The sequence below is a fragment of the Neopelma chrysocephalum genome, unplaced genomic scaffold (assembly GCF_003984885.1).
Source record: "Neopelma chrysocephalum unplaced genomic scaffold, ASM398488v2 Primary Assembly neopelma1_74, whole genome shotgun sequence".
NCBI lineage: Eukaryota > Metazoa > Chordata > Aves > Passeriformes > Pipridae > Neopelma > Neopelma chrysocephalum.
The window spans coordinates 5389468-5404523 of NW_020897735.1; the positions used below are offsets into that span (position 1 = coordinate 5389468).

Genomic DNA, 15056 nt, shown 5'->3' on the forward strand with positions numbered 1-15056 from the left:
TTTCCCTTCCTTTCCCTTCCTTTCCCTTCCTTTCCCTTCCTTTCCCTGGTCCCAGTACAGACACCTGAGGGACATCACTTACCAAGGCTCCATCTTTGGGTGTCAACACTGCCCTGAGGTGCTGCGTGTCACTGATTAGGGCAGAGCAAGGGTGCTAGGGGCTCTTCTCTCATCCCAGTTCTGTTGTATTTCCCCACTAGTTCCTCCTTGGATTGCCAGAGATGACCCTTCAGGGGAATTTGCTGTGAAAGAGGTGAAAACCAAGGTCAACAGCACAGTGATGCTGGAGTGTGAGACCTGGGCTGTGCCTGAGCCAACCATCCAGTGGTACAAGAACAAGCAGGTGAGGTCCCAACTGTGACCAGGGAGAAGCTGCTGGATTTGGGGACTATCCCAGGTGGATGGAGTGGGAAGATACCCTTTATATGGCTATCTGGGCTCTGTTCTGTTCCTGGGGGTCTAATTCTCTTCCTGCCCTTCTGTTTCTCCCCTGCCCTGGGTCTGGGGTCTCTATGCAGCTCCTGGAAAGCACTGGACACCTCCAGATCCTCAGTGAGGGGCAGGTCCTTCAGATCAAACCAGCCAGTGCCTCAGATTCGGGGCATTACACCTGTGTGGCCACCAACGCTGTGGGCGAAGATGACAGGGACTTCATCGTGCATGTCCAAGGTGAGCCCTGGGTGGAGAGCCTGCACCCAGAGCAGTGGGTGTCCCAGCAAGAGAAGGGGTCCTTGGTGAGGTTCCATGTGGAAGCAGAGCAGGATGAGCAGGAAAAAAGTTTATGCCTGATGGAAAACATCTCCTTGGTCCTAGCCAGGCCCGGGGAGGTGCTCTGGTTGCACCTGGGGGTTGAGTCCCTCTTCCCACAGCTGACCACAACCTGTCCCTGCAGTGCCTCCGCTCTTCCAGCAGCAAACAAGCCCCAAAGAAGCTCTTGAGATCTTCTACAGGGAGGAAGACGAGGATGGTGAGGTGACAGAGCACCGGCAGGCTGTCCTTGACCAGCCCACCGCACTCTACTGCGACACCAGCGCCATCCCACCCCCCCAGCTCACCTGGTACAAGGATGGGGAGCCCCTCTCCCCCGGCCCGGGGGTGCTGATGCTGTTAGGTAATGGGCACAGACCCCCACTGTGGGGTTTGGGGGGCAGTCCTGCAGCAGCTGTGTGGGTTGAGAGCATCCATAGCACGGCGGAGGTTGGATCTTGTCCCCTTGCTCCCGCCAGCATGCACAGCACCTGTGGGACCTGTGGGGTCGCTGAGGCTGCATTAGGGGTCTGTGCATGGAGCAGTTGGAGGGGACAGCCCACGGACGTGCCCCTGTCCCTGTGCTGCAGGGGGCCGGGTGCTGCAGCTGCTGGCAGTGCGGGAGGAGGATGCGGGCACGTACACCTGCGAGGCAGCCAACGCCGCAGGACGGGACCGCCTGCACTACGAGCTGGAGGTGCTGAGTGAGTACAGGGCCGGGGGGATATCTCATGGAGGCACACGGCAGCCCCATAACCGCCTGCTTCCAGCTGCCCCGGCCATCCAGGGTGGCACAGAGGATCTGCCCGAGGAGGTGGCAGCCACCGTCAATGGCACCGTCCGCTTCGAGTGTGAAGCTACCGGGCACCCGGAGCCTGCAGTGTCCTGGCTCTGGAATGATGTCCCCATTGCGACTGGCCCACGGCACCAGATCCTGGAGGGTGGCACGGTCCTTCAGGTCGGTGTCCCCTTGGGCAGGTGGCTGTGCCAGGGAGGGACACATGAGGGGATGGGGCACTTTTTCCTCCCAGAGGAGGCTGCCTTGGTCTCACCAGGAGCTTGGTCCCCATGGGAGCCCCAACAGCTCCCTGGCCCAGGGCAGCCCTCAGTGTGGGGGCTCCTCCTTTGCAGGTGGCTGCAGTGGAGGCGGGTGACACTGGCAGATACACATGTGTGGCTGAGAACCCAGCCGGGTCAGCTGAGAAGCACTTTGCCCTCACTGTGCAGGGTAAGGCATCTCCCCTTCTCTGGGTCACTGATTTACCCCCCTCTGGCTCCTCCTCCTCCTCCACCAGCTGGAAACTCCCATGGCTCTGGAACTGCATGGCTGCCTCTGTCCCCTTGTGCTTGTCACGCTCACCCTGTGCACGGAGGTCGAGGTGCCACATGCTCCGAGCAGGCGAGAGATGCTCTGTGCATGTTTCCTCCTGGGGAGAACTCAGCCTCCGTGGTGATGGTTCCCCTATGGCACTGTCTTTTGGGATGCACTGGAGCAGAAGCTCCCTGGATTGTGGACACAAACCCCGAAAGCGTCGATGGCATCGTCAATGGCAGCGTCTCACTGGTGTGCGATGTCCGATCCCACCCGGCCGCAAAGATCGCCTGGTACAAGGATGGACACGTCCTGTGGCTCAGTGAGGGGGTGACTGTCACCCCAGGTACGGTGGGATGAGCAAGGTTGATAGCCTGTGCCCTGGGGCTTGGCACAGCCTTGGGCTCTAACTTCCCTTACCCCCCTTTCTGGGTGCTGCCTGTGGGACTTGAGCTCAGATTTTGGCCGTACCACACGGTAACCACGTGCTGCCAGATTATCTCCTCTGGGCTCCAAAGGATGCATCCTGAAAACTCTGTGTTGCCACCCCCCAGGAGCTCAGCTCCCTTTCCTTCTTTCTTTGAGGTCTGAGGCCTCACTGTGCAGAGACTTTGATGGCCAGACTCCTCTTACATGGAGCGTGGCCAGCTGCTGGAGGCCCAGTCAGTTTGCTTGTGGGGTGGCCCAGACCTGGTCCTGCTCCAGCCTGACCTGACTCCCTGCTTTCGACTTCTTCCAGACTCACGGGTGCTGCAGATCCATCCCCTGCAGCTTTCCAGCTCAGGCACGTACACGTGTGTGGCACTGAACGTGGCTGGCCAGGATGAGAAGCGCTTCGTCCTCAATGTCCATGGTGAGTGTGAGGGCTCAGCTGGAAGCTCTGCCTCTCGGAGCACACACCGAGGAACCAGGAGTGAACCCTGGCCTGTGTGCCCCTGCTCACACCCCCATCCCTGCTCCTCCGTCTCAGAGTCCCCAGGCATCCAGGACCTGCAGCAGGAGACACTCGAAGCTGACATGGGGACCCCCCTCGTCCTGACCTGCCAAGTCACCGGGGTGGCTGTGCCCACTGTCACCTGGCTGAAAGATGGGAGCCCCCTGGGTATGTGTGCAGGGGACACCCAGCCTGTTCCCCTTAAACAGTCCTGCCTTCAGTTTCCCCACTTCCAACCCTGCTGCAAGAGACCCTCAGGAGCTCATAGGGAGGGGGCAGAGTATGAAAGAGTTGGTGTTTTCCCTGAGCACTTTTAATCTGAGCACAGATTCATTCCTGAGGCTTGAAGCAATGGGGGGTGGGTATGAAACTTGATGGAGGGGGATGTGGGCGTGAGCTCTCTGGGTACCAGCCCTTGGGGTGTCTGCTGGGATAGGGCTTTGCCCCGAAACCAGTGGCTCTTTTCTCCTGTAAAGCTCCAGCAGTGCACACTGCAAAGTCTCTGCTGTGCTTTAATGATATTCCCAGACCTGGATCCCGGGGGTGGGAAGGGGGTAGCACAACAATGAGCCTGGGGATGGCTCAGTGGAGGAGCAGTGCTCAGCCCTCTTCACCTGTCTCCTTGCAGAGAGCAGCCCAGAGCAGGGCTTGGTGTCTGGGGGGGCCCAGCTCCAGCTCAGCCCCCTCCAGCCCTTCCACCAGGGCCGATACACCTGCCTGGCCCAGGGTCCAGGGGCTGAGACACGCAAGGACTTTGTGGTGCTGGTGCGAGGTAGGACTTCCCCGAGGCAGTTGGGTGTCTGTGGGCTCTCCTTTGGAGGGGAGCCTTCCTCCCCCTCCTCTCCCTCAGCATCCCTCTCTTCTCGGTGCAGTGGCCCCCCAGATCATCAGCGCAGGGGTCCCCAGTGAGCACAGCGTGCTGGAGGGCAGTGGGGTCAGGCTGGAGTGCCAGGCCCAGGGGCAGCCAACCCCCCAGATCTCCTGGCTGAAGGATGGGCAACCCCTGGAGCTGCAGCCCCCCTCGCAATCCCGGTGAGTCTGGGGGGGGGGGGACCACCCCAGGAGCTGACCACGGCACAGCCCTGTCTGTGCCTCAGTTTCCCTATGTGCAAAATTGCCATGCAAAGCGGGCTGAGCTCTGCTGCTTCTTCCCATTCCTTGATCTGGGACACGCTCATGCCAGCTCTTTGCTGAGAGCCGCTGAGACAGTCACCATCGTGGGTGTCCAGGATGGTCGCTGTCACCCTGGCGTGGTCCCAGTTGATGCCTGGGCTGCAACCAAGCACAGAGCACCTCTGCCCCGCGGGCACGTTAGGGATGGGCGCACAGGTCACTGCCCTGTCCTTCCCACACAGGATGTCCCCGGATGGCAGCTCCCTGCTCCTTGAGGGGCTCCAAGCTGCCGACTCGGGGGCGTACACCTGCCTGGCCCGAAACAGCGCGGGCGAGGACACGCGGCTGCACACGCTGAACGTGCTGGGTGAGCAGGGCCGGGACCTGCGGGGCAGTGCCGGGGCAACCCGCCCCCGACAGCCCCATCATCCCCTCTGTCCCCCCGCCCAGTCCCTCCCACCATCGAGAGAGGTGCCGATGACCCGGAGGTGGTCCGGAGAGCCCTGTCCGCGGTGGTGGCACTGGAGTGCCGGGCACGGGGGTCCCCTCCGCTGCACGTCAGCTGGCTGAAGGACGGGCTGCCCCTCCGTCTGTCCCCTCGTGTCACCCTGCTCTCGGCCGGGCACGTCCTCAGGTGAGAAGTGACCCTGGAGTGATGCTCAGCCGCAGGCTCTGGGGCTGGTACCCAGGTTTGTGTGCGGGGATGGCCACGGCTGCACCCCGAGGTGGCTGAGTGTCAACGTGGAGACCTTGGGGAGCAGGGGGTCACCCAGAGCTGATGTCTCCTCCCCATCCCTGTGCCCCACTCCATGGTCTAGGATCTTCCAGGCACAGGTCTCTGACGCCGGGCTCTACACCTGCGTCGTCTCCAGCCGGGCAGGGGTGGCTGAGCGCAGCTTCGTCCTGGAGATACAGGGTATGGGACAGATGGGCTTGGGGAGAGCAGAATGGGGGGCACCCAGGCACTGGTTTTGCTGGCAGAGCACATGTTGTGCATTGTAGTCCGTTCCCAAACAGGGTCCTGAGCCATCCCTTAGCTGCTGGCCTGGGCTTGGAGGGGATGGAGCAAGGCAGGACCAGCCTGAAAGCAGTCCCAGAACACCCTGCAGGGAGGCCGAGCAACCTTTGGGTGCTCACAGGACACCAGGGAACTGCCAAACCCATCCCCAGTGCCTGGGGATCCAACTTTACTCCCACAGCCCCCCCTAAAGGAAATCCTTCCCTCCCCAGTGCCCCCTGTCCTGGAGAGCCCTGAGAGCAGAGAGGAGCAGATGGTGGCCGAGGGCTCTGATGTCACTTTCTCCTGCGAAGCCACCGGGTCCCCAGCACTGGTGGTGACCTGGCTGAAGGATGGAGAGCCCCTGGGGCGGCACAGAGACCAGGTGCCTGGTGGCCCACGGCTGAGCCTGGCAGCTGTGGGGCCATCTGACACAGGGGTGTACTCCTGCCTGGTGGTGAACGAGGTGGGGGAGGCCAGCAAAGCCTTTCGCCTCCTGGTGATGGGTGTGTATCATCCCCCTGGGACTTGGCAAGGGCAGCTTAGCCAATTTTTTGGGAGCAATGAGGGGATGAGTCCTCCTGCCTTGCCACATGCCTTGCAGAGCCACCCCGTGTCGAGGCTGCATCCCACCCCACTGAGATGTCCATCACTGTGGGCACCCCACTGGAGCTGACGTGTGTGGTGACAGGTGTCCCCATGCCCACTGTCACCTGGGAGAAGGACGGACGGCTGCTGGCAGGGCCCTGGCTCATGTCAGGGAATGAGAGCACCCTCCGTGTGGAGAGTGCTGAGGTAGGAGCTCCTCTTCCTTCTCCCCATCTGCGTTTTCTTTTGTGCCTCAGTTTTTCCCTCTCCTGGCTGTGTAGGTGGCTGACTCTGGCTTGTACACCTGCCTGGCCACTAGCCCTGCTGGGGAGGACAGCAGGAGCTTCCACCTCACCATCCAAGGTAGCGTGGCCCCAGCAGTGCAGTGAGGAGGGTGCTGCAGGATGGTCCAAGCTCTGGGGGACCAGAGAGCTGGAACATTCCTGCATTCCTCTTTGGGATTGATGGGGGCTGTAAAAAACTTCCAAAGAAGGATCTGGAGCACAGGGTGATGGTCCTGTAGAGTGGGGGCCTGTGCATGACTTACAGGGACAAGTATGGAGGTGCCCAACACACATTGCACATCTTCTGACTCCCTGACGTGTGTCCCACAGCACCACCCAGCACTGAGAGTGTTGGGGAGATCCCCGTCATCACGGCTGCAGCGGGGGGGCAGCTCATCCTGGAGTGCCCAGAGGATGCTGAGCCACCCCCCCACATCGAGTGGCACCGGGAGGGCTCCCCAGTGCAGGTACCTGCGACAGGACCAGGGATGGTGCACGGGCAGGGACTGGGGTGAATCTGCACCAGCTCCGAGGGGCTGGCAGGGGCTGGTGCTGGGAGAGCTGCTGATAGGAGCTCCTGGGGGTTTAGGAGGATTCCCACAGGCAGGTCCTGGCCGAGGGACGCTTCCTGCAGATCCGGGATGTGCGGGCAGTGGACGGTGGGGAGTACAGCTGCAGGGCTACCAACGCCCTGGGGGACACCAGCCTGCGCCTCCGGGTGCAGGTCCATGGTGAGTGCTGCCCTTCCACTGGCCTTGGCTGGCCTTGAGTGCCAGCTCCTTCCCTGTTTATGGGGTGTATCACTGTTGGATGATGGGGCTGGACTATGCCCAGCCTCCAGTGCTGCTCTGGGCTGGCATCCTCCATCCCTGAGCCCTGTCCCCCACTTTCTGCGGTGCTGCCACAGTGGCCCCCGAGATCCAGCCAGGCCCTGAGGAGGTGAGAGCACTGCTGAACAGCTCGGCTGTGCTGCTGTGCCAGGCAGAGGGGTGGCCCGTGCCCCGGGTGACGTGGCGGAAGGACGGCCAGCTCCTGCCCCTTCCTGGAAGCGACAGGTATGAGGCTCTGCAGGTTGGTGACACCAAGAGCTGGCACTCAAATAGTGCCACCCTCCACATCAATATGTGATTTGGTGTGCCTGGAGCAGAGGCAGCACTGCTATGCTGTGAAGAGCTGTGCTCTGTCCCCACACCAGCTCACTGGGCATGAGCTGCATATGACTGCAGTGGCACTTGTCACCTTCCCATCAGCTGGTCACTGTGTGGTGCAGCCCAGCCATGCAGAGACTCCACAGGGCTCCCTTGCTCTCCCTCCCCAGGCTGCAGCTCCTGCCAGGAGGTTCCCTGCAAATCAACCCCATCCAGGTCCAGGATTCAGGCCATTACCTCTGCATGGCATCCAGCCCTGCTGGCTCTGACCGCCGAGGCCTGAACCTCCACGTCCTGGGTAAGCAGGAGAGCCAGATGGATCCCTCCTAGGCTCACACCCTTGCAACCCACCACTGCTGGGCTGCTCTCATCAGTGCAATGATGTGCTGCTGTCCTCTGCTCATCACCACCATGCCCTCCTACAGTCCCTCCTGCCATCACCCCCGGGCCCTCCAACCTCACCCTGCTGGCTCAGCAGCCAGCCACGCTGGGCTGTGACACCTGGGGGTCCCCCAAGCCACACATCAGATGGGAGAAGGACAGTCGCCCCCTGAACCCACACCGCCCACCTGGCACCTACAGGTACACTGGGCACCTCGCCCACTGAAGGGTTCCTCTGTAAGGTGGGGTTTACCCCCTCTCACTGCTCCCCATGGGACAGGGGTGACTCTGTGTGCTCTGCCTGCACAGTTTGCAGTCTTCAGGATCTCTGCTCATCACCAGCCCTGGTCCCCAGGATGAGGGGAGGTTCGAGTGCATCGCCACCAACGCTGCCGGACAGGCACGCAAGGTCTTCCTGGTGTCTGTCCATGGTGAGATTCTGGGGGCTGGGGGTCTTGCTGAGAGGGGCTTTCCCAGGATTTGTCACCACCTCGGGTGTGATGTGGGTGTGCTGCAGCTCCCCCTGGGGTTGGATTCCCTCTCGAGGGCTGGGCATGAGGGCAGGCAAGAGAAGAAATAGCTGTGTCCACATGCACAGGAACAGAACCCCCTTCAGCATTTGCCGTGCATCCCTGCTCACCTCCCTCCCTCCCTCCTTCCCCTCTCCAGTGCCCCCCACCATCGCCGATGACCTCACAGATGTGGTTGTCACCCGGCTGTCCCCTGTGGTCCTCACCTGCTACTCCTTTGGTGTGCCCCCGCCCACGGTGTCATGGAGCAAGGACGGGGCTCAGCTGGGCAGCAGAGGAGGGGGCTACCGCGTCCTACCCAGAGGTACGGGCATAGGGCAGCACAGGCATGGGGCAGCACAGCCCCAGTGGGACAGCGGGTCCCTGCCAGCCCTCCCGCTGCCTCCCCTCTGCCCCCTGTCTTCCAGGAGCCCTGGAGATCAGGCGGGCGCTGCCTGCACACACCGGCCGCTACACCTGCACGGCTCGGAGCGCTGCCGGCACAGCCCGAAAGCACCTCTGGCTCACGGTGCATGGTACGCACGGCTCCCGGGGTCCCACTTCTGGGGGTCCTGCACTCTGCCCAGGTGGGCAGCATTTCCCTGCTACTTGCAGAGCCCCCTACTTTGAAGCCCTTACCTGGCATGGTGATGGTGATGGTCAACACCAGCGTGGTGCTGTCCTGTGAGGCTACAGGCATCCCCCGGCCAGAGGTCACCTGGCAGAAGGATGGTGTTGGCATCGCCGGAGGTGAGCAGGAGCCTGCTGGAGGATAGCAGAGCCCACACAGCCTTTTCCTGGGGGAAGATTTGGGTGCTGGGGGGTTGTAGACATTCTAGCAGGGTGGGGGGGTTGTCACTGTGCATAGGTTCTCCTGGCTCCCAGCTGCTGCCTAAGGTGGGTGTGTTGGCTGCTGGAGCTGTTCCATGGAGACTCTCTGGGAAGTTGCACTTCAGTGGGGGAAGCAGTTCCCATCCTGCCCTTCATTCCTGCCCTTCCCCACAGGGCCTGGCCTGAAGGTGCTCCCCAATGGGCGGCTGCGTCTCCTCCGAGCAGCCCCAGAGGATGCGGGCACCTACCTGTGCGTGGCTCGCAACCCCTCGGGCACCACTGCGGGGAGGACCAGGCTGATCGTGCAAGGTACAGCAGCGATCGGGGCCCCAGTGCTTGTCCCCCCCTCTGCTCAGCCCCTGCCCCCAGCACCTCACACCAAAACGTGGCTGTTGAGGTGTGAGCAAGTCCCTTCTTCCCTCCTGCCCCATCCAGTGCCCCCCGTCATCGCGGCCGGCCCGCTGGAGCTGGTTGTCCTGGAGGGGCTGGAGGTGCTGCTGCCCTGTGCTGCCCGTGGTGTCCCCGAGCCTCATGTGTCCTGGAGCCGGGAGGGAGCCCTGGTGCGGGGTGGCGGGGGGAAGGCCACTGTCCTGCCCTCCGGGGAGCTGCTGCTCCGGGATGTCCGGGTGAGCACCGTCCCCTTCTGCCACTGAGCCAGCTGTTGAGTCAGAGAGCTGAGGAACAAGTGTCTTTTGCTGCTGAAAAGCAAGCCTGGGATACGTCTACCAAAATATATTTGGTAGAGAGAGCCCTGTGCAGTTCTTGACACAGAGGCTGGAGGGTCAGGGTAGTGTGGGTTTGCTAATGTGGGCTGGAAAAGGTGGCTGTGGCCAAGCCATGGCTTTTTAGGTACACAACAACCAGCAGAGCTGTAACACAGTGAGCCAGGGCTGCAGCTGGACCCCAGACTCAAGCTGACCCCTCTCATCCTCCTCTTTCTCCATGCAGGAAGGGGATGCTGGGAGCTACTCCTGCATTGCAGTGAACTCGGCTGGGAGGGCAGTCCGACAGCTCTCCCTCTTCATCCACACCCTGCCCACCTTCACCCTCCTGCCCACAGACATCACCCTGAACTGGGGCGAGAGGCTGGACCTGGTGTGTGCCGCCGTGGGCAGCCCCCAGCCCCACCTCTCCTGGACGGCCAACGGGCAGCTCATCACTGGTACCTGGGCACAGGGCGCTGCGCTTGGGGGAGGACGTGATCCTGGTGCCATCCTAGTCCTTGTTCCACCTTTCAGGGTCCCTGGGGTGCCAGCGTGTCTGGCTGTGCGGGGTTGTAACCAGCTGGTCCCCAACTACAATTTTTTGGGGGGTTGCACCCCGCAGATGGTGTGTCGGGGCAGAGTGGCAGGAGCACCCTGCGGCGGGAGGCAGCCACCCGTGCTGACAGCGGGACCTACGTGTGCCACGCCGAGAACAGCGCCGGTGCCATCAGGGCCACCGCCTTTGTCTCCGTCAGAGGTAGGTGCTGGCAGGGAAACTGGGGTGCCCAGCCAGCCCCCTCCTCTGCCACCCCTCTCTCCCTTTCCCAGAGGCACCCATCATACAGGGGGACCCCAGCACGTACCAGGTGGAGCACCCAGGAGGTGATGCCCTCCTCGACTGCGATGCTCAGGGTCACCCTGAGCCCCTCGTCCGCTGGAGCAAGGACGGGGTTCCAGTGGTGGCCAGTGGGCGCCTGCGCCAGCTGCAGAACGGCTCCCTGGCCATCCAGGCCGTGGGGGTGAGTGGGGCCTTCAGGGTGCTGGTGCATTCTGGGGAGCTTTCATGGCACTGTGCTAACGCTGTTGGTCCTGCTAGAGCACTGATGCAGGGCACTACCGGTGTGTGGCGGAGAATGGTGCGGGCACAGCAGCAAAGGTCGTCACCCTGGTCCTGCAGAGTGAGTGCTACCCATCTCTGCACCCTCTTTTTAAGGGACTGCAAACCATGCCACCCCTCACCCCCCCAACCATCCCTGACCCCTGGGGAGCGGTCCCAGAACTGCTGGAATGCTGCGGCACTGCCTGCATCCCTTTCCCTGCCCAGGTGCCCCCGTGGTGGCGGTGACACCAGCAGTGGTGACAGCACATGCTGGGCAGCGGGTGCTGCTGCACTGCATCGTGTCAGGGGAGCCCACACCCTCCGTGGAGTGGCAGCGGGATGGGGAGCCGCTTCCCGAGGGTCCCCATGCCCGTGTCCTGCCCAATGCCACCCTGCTCCTGCCTGCTGTTGCCCACCGTGACACCGGCAGATACTCCTGCCTCGCTCGCAATGCCCTGGGTTCTGCCATCGCCCACGGCTCCCTGGATGTCCGAGGTGAGTGTCTGCCCTGGGCTCAGGGGCTTCTGGCTGGCTCGGGGGGCTGGGGCTGCCCACAGCACTGTTACACCCTGGGGTAAGACCTCCAGCATGGTGCTTTGGAGAGATATTGACTTTTCTGGCTTGCTCTAAACCCTGTGATTCATGTTCTGGTTTGCCCTCTCCTCTCTTCCACTGCTCAGCTGAAGGTCTGAGCCCAAACAGACCCTCACCCAAGCAGCAACTGTGTGCCAACCCACACTCGCCTCTCCTCAGCTTTCCTGCATTTTCTGCCCATGATTAAATTCCCATCTCCCAGGGGCTCTCTAAATGCACAGGCACATCCTCTCCTGCTGCCCCTCAGGAGCAGAAAGCCTGGATGGATAGAGGAAACTCCAGCTGCCCTGTGTGCCCCTGTGTGGCTGCTGGCATTTTGCTGCCAGGCACGCTGGAGAAGCAAATAAAAGCTTGGGGCCACTGCCAGGACCATGATGTTGATACAGAGCAGAGTTTGGGGATGTCAGTGCATGTTGGTGTGATAAGACACAGGCACACTCACAGCATCCCTTGTCAATGTGGCACTGCTGCCCGGAGCCAGGGGGTCTCTGGGGACTGTTGTTGCAGTCATGCAGGGACACTGCCTGCCTTGCTCCAGCTTTCACCTCCAGAAAACAAGATTTTCTTGACAAGGAAATTAGTGAGAGGAGAGTCAGGGAAGCACCCTGCTCTCCCATGGGAGCACAGCCCCAGTGCTGCTGCCTGACCCCATCTCTTTTGCCCCAGGGGAGCTGCACCAAGTATGGGGCCGTCTGGTTGGTGTCATCAATGCCCACAAGCTTGGTGTCTCCCCCCTCGATGCCAGTATGCTGGATGACCCACAGTCTGGCATCACCACCATCCGGAGCAGCATCAGGAGCATTCCACCCACTGTAGGTGAGTGGTCACCTCTGCCCTCACCCTTGGGAGGGTTTTGACCTGTGTCAGGTGTCAAAAGTGGGGGAAGGATTTTTATTTCCTTCTTCCCCCAAAAGCACCACCTAAATCTGTGCCATGTGGGCATGGAGGAGTGGGGCAGGCTGGGTGCCCCCTTAGGAGGGTGCTGGCTCCCTGGTGACATGTTTTCTCTCCCTTCTCCAGGACCACTGATGCGGGTGCTGGTCACCATCATTGCCCCCATTTACTGGTCCTTGGCACACACTGACGGGGCGACCCGAAGTGGGTTCCTGCTCACCCAGGGAACCTTCCAGCATGAGTCACAGCTGGAGTTTGCCACAGGTTAGGGATTCCAGCAGCCCCAGGCAGGGGGAGCCTGGTCAGCTGCTGGGGGAACTCAGACTCCATCTCCCCAAGTACCGTCTCCAGGCTGAGCTTCTCAGCCAGAGGTGGAGCTGTGTTTGGGGGTGCCATGGGCTGCTGCTCACCGCTCCCCCCTGGCAGGGGAGCTCCTGCGGGTCACCCACCTCGCCCGGGGCGTGGATGCCACTGGTGCTCTGCGGCTGGACAGTGTGATCAGCGGCTCCGTGCCAGACACCATCGGCGAGGCCGCGGTGCTGCTGCAGGTGCCGGCGCTGCCCGTTCTCCCTGTGGGCCACGACTGCTGTGCTGGGAGCATGGGGACGGTCCATGGCCTGACCCCTCTCCCTGCCTCTCCCCAGGACTTCAGCGAGCGCTACGTGCAGACGGGCACAGGGCAGCTTTCTGGGGACTCAGTGCAGAGCTTCGTGCGGGATGGGCACATCCTCCGTGCCCGCTGCAATCACACCATCATGTACGACCCTGCTGTGGGCCCACAGCCCCCCCGGGTGCAGCACCTCCGGGCCAGAGCCATCACTGCCTCCTATGACCCGGCCACAGAGCAGCTCCACTTCCAGCTCCGTGCCTCGCTTGATGCAGGTAATGAGGGGAGTCCCAAGGATGGGGATGGAGACACTGGGATCCCTGGGCGTCTGCGAGGGTGCAAACACCATGTCCCTGCAGTGACATGTCCCTTCTCATTCTCTTTGCTCAATCCCAGGGGCTGATGGAGACCAATGCCCACTGGGATTCATCCTGGACCCTGGGCAGCTGTACTGTGTTGGTACGGACCCTTCCCGAGGGGGGCATGAGGGTGGCGAAGGGCACGTGGTGCCACTTTCCCATCCCCCCAACCCTGTCCTCTCTCTGCTGCCCAGATGTTGATGAATGCACCGAGGGGTCCCACGCCTGCCGCTACAACCAGCTCTGCCAGAACACTGCAGGGAGCTACCGCTGCCCCTGCCCTCCCGGCTACCGCACACTGGGCATTGGCTGGCCATGCCTGGGTACGAGCTGGGCTCTCAGGGGACATGTACTTGGCCACAGGGCCATGGTCGCCCCCCTGCCCTGCTATAGCCTCAGTTTCCCCATCCAGCTGCAGCTCCTCATCTCTTTCTCCTTCCAGACATCAATGAGTGCCTGCAGTTTCCCCCACCGTGTGCCTTTGAGTGTCGGAACCTTCGGGGCTCCTACGAGTGCCTGTGCCCCCCTGGCAGGACCCTGCTGCCGGGTGGACAGTGTGGCACAGCAGGAATGGATGGAGGGGACAGAGTGGGCAGCACGTCCCGGGACACCCCCCTGCGCTGGCTGGGGCCGAGCAGCCACCCATGGGGACGGTCCTTCTACACCCAGCTCGCCCTGCGCCGCGTGGCCAAGGATGCAGGGACGGGTGCCCGGGGCCCCCCTTGCCCCACAGGCTATGTCAAGAGGAATGGCACCTGCACTGGTGAGTGTGTGTCAGGGAAGGGTGCTGCAGATTGTTCACAGGCCACTTTGTCCCCAAAAAGTAACTCCTGTGCCCACTGCTGCCCTGTCCCCCACACTTTGTTTGCACCCTGTGGTCTTGGCTGTGCCGGGAAAGGGAGGGGAGAGTCAGACTGCCCCAGGGCAGTGGGCAGCAGAGGGGGCTGATGCTTCTCCTTCACCTCTCTCACCTCACAGACCTCGATGAGTGCCAGTCGAACCAGTGCCAGCACGAGTGCAGGAACAGCCTGGGCAGCTACCACTGCCTGTGCCCCCCTGGCTACCAGCTGTTGTCCAATGGGAAGACCTGCCATGGTCAGTGTGGGGGTACCAGGGGGATGTCCAGTCCCCACAGTGCCCTGGGTGTCATCTTTCTGGGGCTGCAAGTCTTTCTCCTTCTATGGGAGGGTTATTTCCAGGCTCAGCACCCCGCAGAGCCTAAGTTTTTGTCCTGCTGCCCCAGTGTCTGAGAGCCCGGGGAAGGGGTGGGAAGGTGTGGGAGTCAGGGTTTGAACCTCCACCTCAGCTGTGGGCACCCAGTACCCTCAGACTTGTTCCCTCTCTCCCTGCAGACACGGACGAGTGTGCAGACGGCACAATCCAGTGTGGCTCGAGCCAGATGTGCTTCAACACCCGTGGAGGTGCCCAGTGTGTTGATGTGCCGTGCCCAGCCGGGTACTGGAGAGGCTCCAGCCCGGGGTGAGTCGTGCTGTGGGGCTCGGGGTGTCCATTCCATGCTCCTCGTGTCACTGTGGAGCCAGGTGTCCTGCCTGCTCTCTGACACCCCCCACATCCCGCATTCCCCCCTCTCCCCTGCAGGCTGTGCGTGGGCCGCTGTGCCCCGTCCTGCGGCCCGTCCGGTGCCCCCACGCTGCGGTACGAGCTGCTCACCCTGCCCCTGGGCATCGCTGCCCACCGGGATGTGGTGCACCTCACCCCAGGCTCCGCCCTCCGCCACCGTCCCGTTTTCACGCTGCTGGAGCAGGACCCCGGCAGCCCCTTCACCCTCCGCACCGAGCGGGGCCGCGGCGTCATCTCCACCCTGCGCCCGCTGCGGGACCCCGGCACCCACCGCCTCAAGGTGCAGGCGCTGGCCCCGGGCGGGCAGAGGGCACCCAGCATCTTCCTCCTCCTCATCTCCGTCTCTCCCTACCCCTACTGACACAGCCAAGGGA

At 62.4% G+C, this 15056-nt stretch overlaps 1 protein-coding gene across 1 annotated transcript in view; it reads left to right on the forward strand.

Annotated features, from left to right (window-relative positions):
- HMCN2 (hemicentin 2) overlaps nt 1-15056 on the forward strand; it is a 33537-nt gene extending 18481 nt beyond the window's left edge. Inside the window, exons 36-78 of the mRNA XM_027687673.1 lie at nt 201-343; nt 519-669; nt 893-1111; nt 1338-1451; nt 1518-1705; nt 1879-1975; nt 2244-2405; nt 2799-2912; nt 3030-3161; nt 3622-3765; nt 3866-4025; nt 4349-4473; nt 4557-4740; nt 4925-5022; nt 5337-5609; nt 5708-5898; nt 5973-6054; nt 6306-6442; nt 6565-6706; nt 6883-7030; nt 7294-7421; nt 7549-7705; nt 7814-7935; nt 8174-8338; nt 8442-8549; nt 8629-8763; nt 9019-9153; nt 9280-9470; nt 9793-10006; nt 10171-10305; nt 10377-10567; nt 10645-10726; nt 10873-11142; nt 11908-12057; nt 12262-12399; nt 12562-12683; nt 12780-13017; nt 13139-13201; nt 13296-13424; nt 13544-13864; nt 14080-14196; nt 14454-14580; nt 14701-15056. Of these exons, the coding sequence (XP_027543474.1) occupies nt 201-343; nt 519-669; nt 893-1111; nt 1338-1451; nt 1518-1705; nt 1879-1975; nt 2244-2405; nt 2799-2912; nt 3030-3161; nt 3622-3765; nt 3866-4025; nt 4349-4473; nt 4557-4740; nt 4925-5022; nt 5337-5609; nt 5708-5898; nt 5973-6054; nt 6306-6442; nt 6565-6706; nt 6883-7030; nt 7294-7421; nt 7549-7705; nt 7814-7935; nt 8174-8338; nt 8442-8549; nt 8629-8763; nt 9019-9153; nt 9280-9470; nt 9793-10006; nt 10171-10305; nt 10377-10567; nt 10645-10726; nt 10873-11142; nt 11908-12057; nt 12262-12399; nt 12562-12683; nt 12780-13017; nt 13139-13201; nt 13296-13424; nt 13544-13864; nt 14080-14196; nt 14454-14580; nt 14701-15043 (6785 nt within the window). The 3' untranslated portion in view covers nt 15044-15056. The remainder of the gene's footprint in view (nt 1-200; nt 344-518; nt 670-892; nt 1112-1337; nt 1452-1517; nt 1706-1878; nt 1976-2243; nt 2406-2798; nt 2913-3029; nt 3162-3621; nt 3766-3865; nt 4026-4348; nt 4474-4556; nt 4741-4924; nt 5023-5336; nt 5610-5707; nt 5899-5972; nt 6055-6305; nt 6443-6564; nt 6707-6882; nt 7031-7293; nt 7422-7548; nt 7706-7813; nt 7936-8173; nt 8339-8441; nt 8550-8628; nt 8764-9018; nt 9154-9279; nt 9471-9792; nt 10007-10170; nt 10306-10376; nt 10568-10644; nt 10727-10872; nt 11143-11907; nt 12058-12261; nt 12400-12561; nt 12684-12779; nt 13018-13138; nt 13202-13295; nt 13425-13543; nt 13865-14079; nt 14197-14453; nt 14581-14700) is intronic.